Below are 13,540 nucleotides of genomic sequence, written 5' to 3'. Positions count from 1 at the left end.
GACATGAAGCCATTGCCCACAAGACTCCACTGCAGGAAAATGCTGCAGCTTTGGTATGCATTCAACCCTAGTGGAAACAAGTCCTACAATAAATATATTCATTTTTACAAAGACACCGGTCCTTCTTTCCAGCACTGTTCTTCCTTTGTACAAGCATGTGAAAAAAGCAAAGCAATACATTTAGTACAATGTAGCTACCTTTTTAAGAGGTAAATAAATGTTAACAAATCTGCTCATCAGATAAATAGAAGAAAAAAAAACCCAAAAAAAACAAACACCAGCAGGGAAAAGGGACAGGATACACTTCCAAAACAGCTACTGTCAACCCCCCCCCCCCCCCCCCCCAAAAAAAGGGTAATTTCAGTACTATGCTACTCCACTTGCTGCATTTTATTATGACAACAAAGATGGCAGCTTCCATATTACCTCACAAGAGCTTTTAATGGCAGATAGAAGTGCTAACAGTCACTGGCCAATTCCAGGTGTTGCAAATGAGTGACAAACACTCAAGCTCAGTCCAGCCAATTACTCATGTATCAGAGTGGGCATTTCTGGACAGACTCATGGCAACAGTACTCCAAACAGACTAATATTGCCATGGTTCCAACTTTTCCTTACTTCCTGTACATACAAAGTTTAAGACATAAGCTCAGAGGCTGCAATGCAAAAAAGCTACGGTTTTGTGTAGTGTGGGAGAGAGGCAGAAGCAGACAGAGCCCTTGCTACAGGAAGAGAAGAAAAGACACAGACAGCAATAATATACTGGTGAAGGGTCTAACCTTTTTGTTCTTTATGTGCTCCATTCAGCAGTTGCAGTCCTTGGACAAGAATTCTACTTTACATAGTGCAACAGCTGCGTAGCCAATGTTTATACTTATTTCATAATGACAAACAGAAGAGGGTGAAAGTGAAGTGTCCATTTGCACAAGCATTTTATTATGCTGTAATTAGGTAAATAAAACATGCATCCTGAATGGCTGCTATAGGTCACTGTGCCTTCTCTGCTGCATTATTAATATTAACCCTGTCAAATCTTTCTTCAGTGTTTTTCCCTCTTCTTAAATATATCTCAAGAGATCCCATTCATTCTGTTTCCTAGTATAAATTCACAGAGGTGAAAATACAACAAAGATGACCACACTGTCTCCTGTTGCTGCACTGCGCTGTGTGAAACGTACAGAGCCTGTAGGCTGGTGACATCACACAGCTCTGCCTCGGTCTGGGTACCTGGAGCCATCTGAAATGCAGTGGGCTGGAAAGGTATGTCTGATGGGTGGAGGAGTTTTCTGCTCTGTAGAAAAATAAAGGCTGAGGCTGGTTGTGTCCGCAGGAATGCTGAAGTTATATATAACAGTGACTTTGCTGCTGTTCTATTTCCATCTGTCTGGGCCATTCCCCACCATGTGAGGAAGAGACTAATGTGTAACGATATAAAGACAAAGGGTGGCCGCACATGGAGAGATGCCTCACAAAAATGACACAGTGTGACATCTGTCTAACCTCAAGCAAGCCTCGTGTCACCAGATCCTGCCCCTCTGTCCTTCCCAATTCAAGCACAAGTAGCTGCACAATACACTGGGGGAGGAACTTACAGAATAAAAAGCTGAAGGAGCTAGAGACTTTTCACACATTGGAACATTTCTGGTTGTTAGGCCTGGTTCACACTGCAAGAGCTTTTTTTTTAGGGCTAGTTCACACTGCAAATGCTTTTTCTAGGTGCTTTTGATTTTAGAAGCTCTTGCTAACGTAATGCTATGGATGTGATCCCACTTGAGTGATAGGATTTTATAAAAATCCCCCCTAGCATTGCATTAGCTTTTCAAATCAATGTTGAACCAATGGAAACTCTCCCTGTTGCTAGGCAGAATTGGGGGAATGTAGGAGGCGCCCAAGGAATCACAATCTGTCATAGAGGTAAGAGTATCCTACCTTAGAGTTGTCACTTTCAAGAATGCAAATTGTCGATATAAGTATAACGTTTTTATTTTATTTTTTTTCATTCCCCTAGTATACATAAGAAAACCCCTGATGAGGAGTATACTTAGTCCTTGACCTCCCAGTTGAGGCAAAGACATTTTTTCTGAAGCAGCGACCATCATATCTTCTCACAAAGGCTGAGTGGGAACGGTACCTCTCCTTACGCTTGTACGAGTGGTTGCATCATCTGCAACCTACCTTTGAGAGTATCTTTGAACGTTACATACAATTTCTCCTCCATACCAACGGTATTGCACGATATCGGGCTCCTAGTATCTCTGTCTTTTTGTCATCTTTCCAAGAGCCTCCTAGGCAGAATTGGCCTGTTGCAGTCTACAGAGAGCCATGCTTCTGCTGGCCCCTGGGCTGCTGATGGGACCGAACACGGGACGAGCGGCGGCGGCGAGACAGGTTACAGACGATGCGTACGGGACGAAGTGGTGATGTTGCGGACACAGAACGGACATGGAACAGAGTATTTGCGTAAAGCAGGTGCAGAATGGACGGAACTGTACTTCTATTCTGATTACAACTCTCCAGACTGGCCATAATCAATAATGCAGACATACTGCATTATTGATTTATCATTGGTCCTGTGCGCAGATAACACAACACATAATAGTTACAGCTCTTTGTTGACATTCCACCCGACTACTAAGCACTACATCCCAATACTCCAGCTGCTGCAGTGTAACAGTTTCACGTCCACTATCATCTATGTCCAACCATGGAAATCTACTTGGTCAACAAAGAATCAGCTCTCTAAATGGTTACAAAGTATTAGCTCTCTATATGGTTACAATGTATCAGCTCTCTGTGTGGTCACAAAGTATCAGTTCTCTGTATGGTCACCTGGAGTGGGAGGTGTTTGGAAAGGGTGTTAAAGAAAACCTGAACTAGGCATAATCTTAGGAGTTAATAAATTGTAGGTGTTGTACTAATGGCAAATAGAGCAGAGTTTTATACTTATACATATTTAACAGCTGAATTTTTAAACTAAAAAACTGAAAAAAGGCAGATACTTACCTATGGAGAGGGAAGGCTTTTTTTTATTTTCTTCTACTACAGATTTGCTTAGGGCTCTTTCACACCAGAGCCCTTTACTGCATTGTAACGCAAAGGCAGTTATTTGCGTTAACCAAGGTAAAATGAAAGTCCATAGACTTTCATTTTACCTTTCACACCAGACGCTGTGGTTCGGTGCGTTGCGACGCACCTGGGAGCATCGATCCGCTGGGAGCCGGCGTTTTCCGTCAGGTTCAATTAATAGCTACCGCCACTGATTGCGTTGCACCGCAGATTCCCGACAACACGCCGCAGGGCATATAACGCATGCAGGAAACGGCTCCTGCACGCGTTGATAGATGTGAAAGGGGCCTCAAAGAGAAGGTCCAAGGGGGGGGAAAAAAAAAAAAACCCAGGGGCATCCTCCAGCCCCTGAAAGCCTTGCTGTGCCCTCTCCGCAGCTCCGTTCCCAGCCGGTGGATCAGGGTCCCCTGTGTTGTAGGCGCCAACCTCGCCAGGTCTGTATCTACTGTGCCTGAGAGAGCACCTCTCGTGATGGCATGCGGCACTCATGCAGTAGATGCCAACCTGGCGAGGTTGGTGTCTACAACAGAGGGGACCCCGGGCCACCCGCTGGAAGCAGAGCTGCGGCGAGGGACATATTGGCTGCCAGGGGCTGGAGGAAGCCCCGGATAAGTAGAGCTTGTTTATTTATTTTAAACTCCTCGCATCTGTCTTTTAAGACGGAATTCTTAACAATAGCTATGGCAGCATTGATGTAAAATCTATTTCATTCTGCTGCAAATAATAAAGAAATATGGCAACCTGCTTATCCCTCTTGCTTCACTAGTCCTTTAAAAAATTGGAGTTTGTAAAGCCAAACCTTATGAAAATATCAGATTTGGTGAGATCAATTTGGCAGAATTAGGCTAGCCTTATACCATCTGAAGTCCTGCCCCCAATGTTTGTATGACCTCCTCCACTTTGGATGCAGTCTGTAGTGTGTAGGTGGTGTTGTGAGCGATGTGGGACTCACGACTTTTTGTGATTTCATTAAAATGGGTTCAACCAGTTAGTAAAGCTGATTTTAATATTGAAACCGCCAGCCGCTCTGTAGTTGTGAATTATTTAGGTATAATTTTAAGACTGTAAAAAGAGTTCTCCCTTGTTAAAGGGATTTTGACACTATTATTAGAGTGAGGTTGATCATCAATTTAGGTTTATATTATTTTCACTGAGGTTAAAATCCCCTATTTAACACATCTCGCATGCAACACACCCTACTAGTGGGATGGGCACACTCAATGTTCCACGACTAGATAATAGAGCAGCATTTAAAAAGAGAGCATCTCTATATATAAACTCTTTAAGGCTACCTGGTTTCAGCCACTCCCACCTGTCAGTGCTGTAGCACTCATTTAGCTGCACAATCATGGGATCCACATCTACAGGAACCTAACTGCCTGCATACACACCATCTTAACTGGCTGATGTTGTGGCCACAAATGATTTTCTACACAACGGTACCATCCAGACTCTGTGGGTGGCAAGCCTCTTAATTAATGACATTGCTCTTATGTGTATTGAAGTAAACCTGAGAAGAACAAAAAGAAGTTTTATAGATACCTGGGGCTTCTCCTCCAGCCCCCTTCAGGATGATCTGTCCCCCACCGTCCTCCGCCACCTGGATCTTCTGCTAGGCAGCCCTAAAATTCATGAATCTCAGGCTACACCTGAGTAAGGAACTTTAAAGGGCTCTTGCACACTACATGCGATTCCGATTTTTAATCAGTACAGTATGCAGCAAGTTTTTTTTTGCGTTTTTCTTATTTTTATAGCATCCAGGGAAAATCGAAACCGCAAATCGGATTTGCAATGTGCAGGGGGCCTAAATGTGACAAGGGCATTTCAAAACTCATCCCAATTTAGGTTCCTATGGGCAGGATAGGAGTACAGCGATGACCCAAATATTAGGGCACACCTCAAGTCCTCAGCTAAACACTGTTCAAACACAATGCTCATTACTATTAATAAGCCATTTAAACCTCTAGAGGAGAAGGGTAACAACATCTACAGCATGTCACATGGCTCTGGCCTCTGTAACACCCTTTGATCCAGAAATACAGGATGAAGTTTTGAGAAAAAAAAAAAAAAGTGTCTCCTAAAATGCAAATTTCCACTGACTCAGGAAAAGAATACAATTTTGCCAAAGCTTCTCGTTACTTAGCAGGTTCTAGCTTTGATGGGCCTTAACTTTTCACCTCTTTATTCAGTGGAAATGTACATATTAGCAGAAATTTTGCTCATCACATTTACTATACTAATCCCATGTGTACTCCCTGGCTAAAGGATACCATTTGGTAGTTTGGTGAAAGCTGATTAATGACCAGTTCTTTAAAGCATTCCTGTGGTGACATAATGAAATAAACCTAGGTACATATAGTAGTTCCAGAAGGAACACATTTGGGACCCACTGGAACGCAACTAGGAAGTAACGTCACAGTGCAGTAACCTGTCATTTGCAAGTGTCGCGAGAAAAGTAGAGCAGCAAAAGAGTACAGACGGCAGGTTTGAGAGCAGAGTCGCCAACTGGGACTCTGCTTCGAGACAGAGGGCTTACAAGGACGATGCTATGTGCAGGAGCCTTTTAAAGTGTAGTGAAAGCCGCTAATGACATTTAAAGAGGAAATCCAGTGAAAAAAAAGTAATTTAAAAAAAAAGTGCTTCATTTTTGCAATAATTATGTGTAAATGATTTAGTCAGTGTTTGCCCATTGTAAAATATTTCCTCTCCCTGATTTACATTCTGACAGTTATCACATGGTGACATATTTACTGCTGGCAGTTGATGTCTGTGGAAAGAGATCATACATTTCTAGTAGTTGGAAACAGCTGTTATTTCCCTCAATGCAACAAGGCTCCCACAGTGTGATGTCAGCACTATGGTCCTGACATCAAACAGTGGGAGGGGTTTCACCACAATATCAGCCATACAGAGCCCCTGATGATTCATTTGTGAAAAGGAAAAGATTTCAGCTACAGGTATCAGCTACTGATTGGGATGAAGTTCAATTCTTGGTTACAGTTTTGCTTGCATGCGAGGACACCATATGAAGGAGCAATAAGAAACAACGCTTCAACCTAGTCATTTTGGTTGGCAACATGGAGGAAACTTTATTTTGAAGGATAATTTATTCCATTTGGAGACTGTTACGAGGCAGTCACAGACAAGAAGTTTTATATATGTGCCATATTCTTAATATATTTTTATCTTACATTTTAGCTCTTTTATGCGTGCACAATTGCAGTTTTTAAGGGTTACCAGATAGCTTAATCTGTATGAAAGGCCTGTGGAAGACATTGTGCACGATTTGTGATATATAAAGGACCCTGAATTCTTAATAAAGTGAAAGATTATATCCAGCGCTCCTTTATCACTATAGCAGTTCTTGATTTGGAGAGAGATAGAGAGAGACTCCACTACCTGTGGGGATATAGGCAGGACAAAACCTAACAGCTTTAGGAAAATCTGCAAAGCCACCTACTCTTTTTATATATTACAAAATGTTCTAAGTTGGGCTAAAGAACAGACCGTGTAGTGTTTTGTGATCGGATCACTTGTGGATTGCAAAACACTAGGTACTTTTAAAACAAGTGGAATCAGTGTGGGAACGTTTCCATTAGTGTGATGCGATAGCAACGTGATTTTTCCCGATTGCAATCATCCATCCTGCTGCATTTTTCATGCGCTTTAGTTCCTGTCTAAAGTATAGGAGTGCAAGAAAGTTGCATAACAATTGTGGTGCTATGCAATTTGTTTTGCAATCTTCCAAATCAAAATGTTTGCTTTCCGCAGCCAGGGTGAACCAGCCCTAAGTCAAGCTATTATAATTAGTTTTAAAATTAACAAAAAAGAAATCATTCAAACAAACCCTAATAAGCATAGCTAATTCAAGGCATTAAGGAGCATTTTTAGAGAACTCCTGACAAATATGTATAATGTTGGGCATACACGGCTCGATTTTGTCACTCGATTCTACCGCTCGATCGATTCCCCGCTCAATTCTGCAGGCGATTATCTTATCTTCCGCTCGTTTTTCTTATCTTTTTCCATTGTCCTCAATGCAGAATTGAGCAGCGAAACAATCAGGTGGGAGATCGGACGTGTCGCAAATTATCTATCGAGCGATCTAAATGACTCACAATTGAGACGTGTATTCCCAGCATTAGTCAAGGGGTATGACAATACCCACAGTAGGGGGTACTTAGCCAGCACAGCCATTGATAAAGGGGCTCATGGTGTAATAAAGTTGAGAAACACTGGTTTAGTTGACTCAGCAAGAAAGTTCATTGAGAAAGTTCTCCAATCACGTCTACAACTTGAAACATTCTAATTGGAAGAATAATGTGGGTATATTATTACTACAACCTATTGGAAATGTAGAAGTTCAAGAGGGTGCTGTCCACCCATCCACATTAGCATCTTTTCCCTATGGACTCTCTCGCTGGGTCACTGCCCAACAGGTCACATGGATTAGGTGACCCCACATTAAAGTCTGATGTCACTGGCCTCAAGCTGGTTTGAACTACTGGAACTAAAAGATTGCAATAAAACATGTTTTAAAGGAAACCTTAAAGGAATACTGTAGGGGGGAGGGGGGGGTTCGGGGGGAAAAGGAGTTGAACTTACCTGTGGCTTCTAATGGTCCCCCGCAGACATCCTGTGCCCGCGCAGCCGCTCACCGATGCTCCGGCCCCGCCTCCGGTTCACTTCTGGAATTTCAGACTTTAAAGTCTCAAAACCACTGCGTCTGCGTTGCCGTGTCCTCACTCCCGCTGATGTCACCAGGAGTGTACTGCACAGGCACAGACCATACTGGGCCTGCGCACTACGCTCCTGGTGACATCAGCGGGACCGAGGACACGGCAATGCAGGCGCAGTGGTTTTCAGACTTTAAAGTCTGAAATTCCAGAAGTGAACTGGAGGCGGGGCCGGAACATCGGTGAGTGGCTGCGCGGGCACAGGATGTCTGCGGGGGACCATTAGAAGCCCCGGGTAAGTTCAACTCATTTTCCCCAGACCCCCTACAGTATTCCTTTAACAGAGGAATATGGATCTTTCCTTTTAAATAATACCATTTGATTGGTAGTCCTGCTGATCTCTTTGGCTGCAATAGTATCTGAATCACACACCTGAAACAAGCATGCAGCTAATCCAGTCTGACTTCAGTCAGAGCACCTGACCTGCATGCTTGTTCAGGGGCTGTAGCTGAAAGTATTAGAGACACAGGATCAGCAGGAGAGTCCGTGAACTGGTATTATTTTAAAAGGTAAACTAAATATCCTCAGTTTAACCTCCTGGGCGATAATCCCAAGCTGAGCTCGGTGTATATGGCGCAGGAGGATTTCTCAGGCCCTGGTGGGCCGATTTGCATAATTTTTTTTTTTGTTACACGCAGCTACCACTTTGCTAGCTGCGTGTAACTTCCGCTCGCCGCCGATCCGCCGCTACCTGCCGTGCCGCGCAGCCCCCCCCCCCCAGACCCCTTGCGCAGCCTGGCCAATCAGTGCCAGGCAGCGCTGAGGGGTGGACCGGGACTCCCTCTGACGTCCACGTCATCCCACCCCGTCGCCATGGCGACCGGGGAAGCCCAGCAGGAAATCCCGTTCTGAACGGGATTTCCTGCTTACTCTGATCGCCGATGTGGGTGGGGGGATGCCGCTGCGCAGCGGCTATCATGTAGCGAGCCCTGGGCTCTCTACATGATTTAAAAAATTAAAAAAAAAAAAAAAGTGCTGCGCCCCCTCCTGGGCGATGCAATTGTATCGCCCAGGAGGGTTAAGTGGCCATACACTGGTCGATATGCCATCAGATTCGACCAAAAGATCGATCCCTCTCTGATCAGAGAGGGATCGTATGGCCACCTTACTGCAAACAGATTGTGAATCGATTTCAGCCTGAAACCAATTCACCATCTGCTGAGCTGCCACCTGTCCCCCCCCCCCACCCCCCCCCCCCGCATACATTACCTGAAGCCTGGTCCCGGCATCTTCTCCGCATCGGCTCCCGGCTGGCATCTTCTCCCATCACCTTCCGCGTATAACTTTCTGTCACTCCAGTGAAAGCTGAAGTTCAAATAGAGCACCCTCTATTTGTACTTCCGCTGTCACTGCAGTGACACAGGAAGTTATACACTGATGCCGTGATGCGGAAGGTGATGTGAGAAGATGCCAGCCGGGAGGTGACAGCGGGGACTCGCGCCGGCGGAGCAGGTAATGTATCTCCGCTGTATTGCGTCGGTCATCGGGCATTCGAACGCCGCTATCGATGCACTCCCGACCCGCCGGCGATCGAGAAAAATCTTCCACACGGATGGATCGACAGGAGTCGACGGGAACGATGGATTTCGGACGGAAATCCATCGTTCTGTCAGCGGTGTGCGTGGCGATTTCATGGCCGTTTCGATCACTGTGATCGAAACGGCCGTATTTCCGCAGGAAAATCGTTAAGTGTTGTGACACACTAGCAATAACGATCACTGAAAACAATCATTTTGGGTGGTGCTTAACCACCCTGGCGTTCTGATTAAATCGCCAGGGTGGCTGCGGGAGGGTTTTTTTTTTAAATAAAAAAAAAACTATTTCATGCAGCCAACTGAAAGTTGGCTGCATGAAAGCCCACTAGAGGGCGCTCCGGAGGCGTTCTTCCGATCGCCTCCGGCGCCCAGAATAAACAAGGAAGGCCGCAATGAGCGGCCTTCCTTGTTTTGCTTAGATCGTCGCCATAGCGACGAGCGGAGTGACGTCATCGACGTCAGCTGACGTCAGCCGCCTCCGATCCAGCCCTTAGCGCTGGCCGGAACTTTTTGTTCCGGCTACGCTGGGCTCAGGCGGCTGGGGGGACCCTCTTTCGCCGCTGCTCGCGGCGAATCGCCGCAGAGCGGCGGCGATCAGGCAGCACATGCGGCTGGCAAAGTGCCGGCTGCGTGTGCTGCTTTTTATTTCACGAAAATCGGCCCAGCAGGGCCTGAGCGGCAGCCTCTGGCGGTGTTGGACGAGCTGAGCTCGTCCAGACCGCTCAGCAGGTTAAAAAGGAAACTGAGGTAAGAGACATATGGATGCTAGCAAATTTATTTCCCTTTCAAACAAAACCAGTTGCCTGGCAGTCCTTGCTTATCTTTCTGGTCAGTAATGTCTGAATCACACCCCTGAAACAGTCTCCATATGTCTCTCACCTCGAGTGCCCGGTAAGGAGCAATAGCTGTACACACAGACTGCTCTGCTATCTGTTGAGTGTTCTATGGTTCTATAAAGGCGAGGAAAGCCAAGTAGATGATGCTTTCCTGCAGGAACTGTAGAAACACAATAGTAGTTGGACAACAGCAATTCACTGAGCATGATCATTTTAAATGCATGTCAAATTCATCAGGGGACAACTGTACACACTATATTTTACCCAAGATGATCACAAACAGATGAGCAGAAATTTCAACTTCATGGAAATTCTTTGCTCCACAGTAATCAGAATTTCCATTGGCTTAATAAAAACTGTATACAAGGTTAATCAGATTCAAAATGGCTGATTGCCAATTACCTGACAGTTTAACCCTCCTGGCGGTCTAATTATTTCCGCCAGGAGGCAGCGCAGCAGGTTTTTTTTTTTTTTTTTTTTTTTAAATCATGTAGCGAGCCCAAGGCACGCTACATGATAGCCGCTGCTCAGCGGCATCTACCCGCTTCGATCAGGAAATCCCGTTTAAGGAACGGGGATTTCCTGGAGGGCTTCCCCCATCGCCATGGCGACGGGGCGGGATGACGTCACCGACGTCGTGACGTCATTGGGAGTCCCGATCCACCCCTCAGCGCTGCCTGGCACTGATTGGCCAGGCAGCGCACGGGGTCTGCGGGAGGGGGGGGGGGAGGCGTGTCGCGACGGATAGCGGCGATCGAGCGCGGGGCGGCGGCGATCCGTATGCTGACGCAGCTAGCAAAGTGCTAGCTGCATGCAGCAAAAAAAAAAATTAAGCAAATCGGCCCAGCAGGGTTACCGCCAGGAAGGTTAAGGGCTCAGACACACTATAAGCGCTTTTTTGAGGGCTTGCGATTGATTTGCGCTTTTGATTAGCGCTTTCTGAGCGTTTTTTAAAAAAAATCACTCCCATTCACTTTCATTAAAATCGTGGTAAAACTGCATAAAAATCGCCGCGATAGCGTACAAATGTACGCGATCACAGTGATTTTTATTGCGACTTTAATGAAAGTGAATGGGAGCGATTTTTAAAAAGCACTCAGAAAGCGCTAATCAATTGCAAGCGTTCAGGAAAAGCGCTTATAGTGTGTCTGAGCCCTAAAAGGAACCCAAGGTGAAAGGGGTATGAAGGCTTACATGTTTATTTCCTTTTAAATAACACACATTGCCTGGCTGTCCTGCTGATCCTCTGCCTGTAATACTTTAAGCCATAGACACTGAACAAGCATGCAGATCAGACAAGATTAGCCGCATGCTTGTTTTAGGGGTGTGATTTAGACCCTACTGACCAGAAAGATCAGCAGGAATGCCAGGCAACTGATATTGCTTAAAAGTAAATAAATATGGCAGCTTCCATAGGTCTCACATCTCAAATTCCTTTTAAACAAGATATCAATCATTACAAGACACCTGAACTGAGAGGGATATGGAGGTTGCCATATTAGGCATTTTCAAAGTCTTACTGGATAAGCCACATGCTTATATCAGGTGTGTGATGCAGACACTACTGTAGCCAAAGATCAGCAGGACTGCCAGGCAACTAGTATTATTTAAAAGGAAACAAATATGGCAGCCTCCATATCCCTCTCAGTTCAGGGTTATCTAACCTTACAAATTTGATTAGCCCTGCGCAAAGGTCTGATGCATATCAGGGAAATTCTGCACATCCTAAAGAAAAAAACAAAACCTGTCATCCAACATTTCACTTCATATCTGTAATCATGAACAATCATTTCTGTCAATGAAAATCTAAGGTGTGTACTTATCTCACCAACAAAACTTTTGCTTTATTATAAAGTGATGCAGAATAACTCAGACTCACAAAAACTCTGAAATTAAAAAATCCAGGGTTATTTATATGAAGTGGTCTCTAGGACTGAACAATTACTGAAGTATAATAAGTGAGGAATAACTTATTTCTGTGTAATGTTCAGTCAGCTGTGTAATGTGAGGCATGTATAGATAGACAGTTTAGTTTAGACAATAAGCTGTCAATCAACAGTAAGCAAGACCCCAAGTGTATGAAAAATAATAATAACCATAGTAGAGGAGTCATGAATGATGTTTCAGAGTAGTATGACAGGAACACACCATACTATTCCTGTAAGATCCAGGCATTTGGCTCAGCTTTCACCACACAAATCACTGGTACATCTTCCCTTTCACTGCCACAAACAGCCCAGTCCCAAAAGGACCTAAAACTCTGAGTCATTGTTTTATCATAACAATACTGCTTACTGGGTAATATCTGGAGGTGCAGGCAGCCGGTGAAACTGCTGAACCCTGGAGATTAATTATTTCATATGAGATGCTTACGCAGTATTAATAAAAAAAAAAAATACAGCAAATAATTAAGTGTATGAATAAAAAGATCAAACTTGATAAACTGACCAGCAACCACTGTATACATTCTATATAAAAGCAGATAAATCGAATGAATGAATGAATGGCTGAGCTGAGCTGAGCTGTGCTGCTGCTGCTGTTACTATACAGTGATAAGCAGGGGGTCTCCTCTGTGCTAGCTGAGTGAATCATGTGATACAAAGTATAGGTGGAAGCACAGACCATACACAATAATATCTCAGAATGGTTATACTGCTATGATGGAGCTACATGGAAGAATATTGTAAGTGGAGAAGTTAGAGGAAGAGCAGGTAAGAAGGGATGAAGTGAGGAGTTGAGGGATGGACTGTGGAGAGGAGAAGTAGACACAGTGACATGAATGACAGCTGATCTCTGCCATGCCACACTTACCCCATGTTGATGATGAAGTGTTGGGCAGCTGCTCCTCACAAAGCAGCGTGCACCTTCTCCTCAATTAAGTCCTCATTGGGCTCCTTGTTGCAGCCAGCAGAAGGCTGATAATAATCATAGGAGAGCTGCTGGGAGGCGTGAGAGGATTACTTCCCACAGATCTAGTGTGCAACGCCCGCTGCCATCCTTCTCCTGCTGGCCGTCTCCTGTGATCAGGGTTAGATCTATCCTCACCTCTGCCCGCTAAGCTTTAGCCACTGATCTCTCCTTTCTCGCTGGAGTGTGTAGGAAGTGGTCCTAGTGACGGCTTCCCCAGCATCCCCTCAGACGTGCATGCTACTTGGTAGCTCTACACAGCCACTGGGTGACGCTGTGTGTGGAAAAATGTCTGTGAAGTGCTACTCAGTCTCTAAACTAGACTTTAGAATTCAGTAGTTCATTGCATCCTTGGAAATGTTGCCAAAATCTGGATTCAAACTGTGCACTCAGAAGCATATTATTTATTTAATATATTTATAAAACACCAACATATTACGCAGTGCTGGATATTAGTTAA

The 13,540-nt window shown here is 44.8% G+C and overlaps 1 protein-coding gene across 2 annotated transcripts in view; it reads right to left on the bottom strand.

Annotated features, from left to right (window-relative positions):
- HOMER2 (homer scaffold protein 2) overlaps nt 1-13,271 on the bottom strand; it is a 225,916-nt gene extending 212,645 nt beyond the window's left edge. For both annotated transcript variants that reach the window (XM_068275365.1, XM_068275366.1), the window contains exon 1: nt 12,985-13,271. In XM_068275365.1, the coding sequence (XP_068131466.1) occupies nt 12,985-12,989 (5 nt within the window). In that variant the 5' untranslated portion in view covers nt 12,990-13,271. The remainder of the gene's footprint in view (nt 1-12,984) is intronic.
- Between the last annotated feature and the right edge of the window lie 269 nt (nt 13,272-13,540).

This window comes from Hyperolius riggenbachi, chromosome 3 (genome assembly GCF_040937935.1).
Source record: "Hyperolius riggenbachi isolate aHypRig1 chromosome 3, aHypRig1.pri, whole genome shotgun sequence".
Lineage (NCBI taxonomy): Eukaryota > Metazoa > Chordata > Amphibia > Anura > Hyperoliidae > Hyperolius > Hyperolius riggenbachi.
This window is presented reverse-complemented; position numbering and strand designations above follow the sequence as displayed.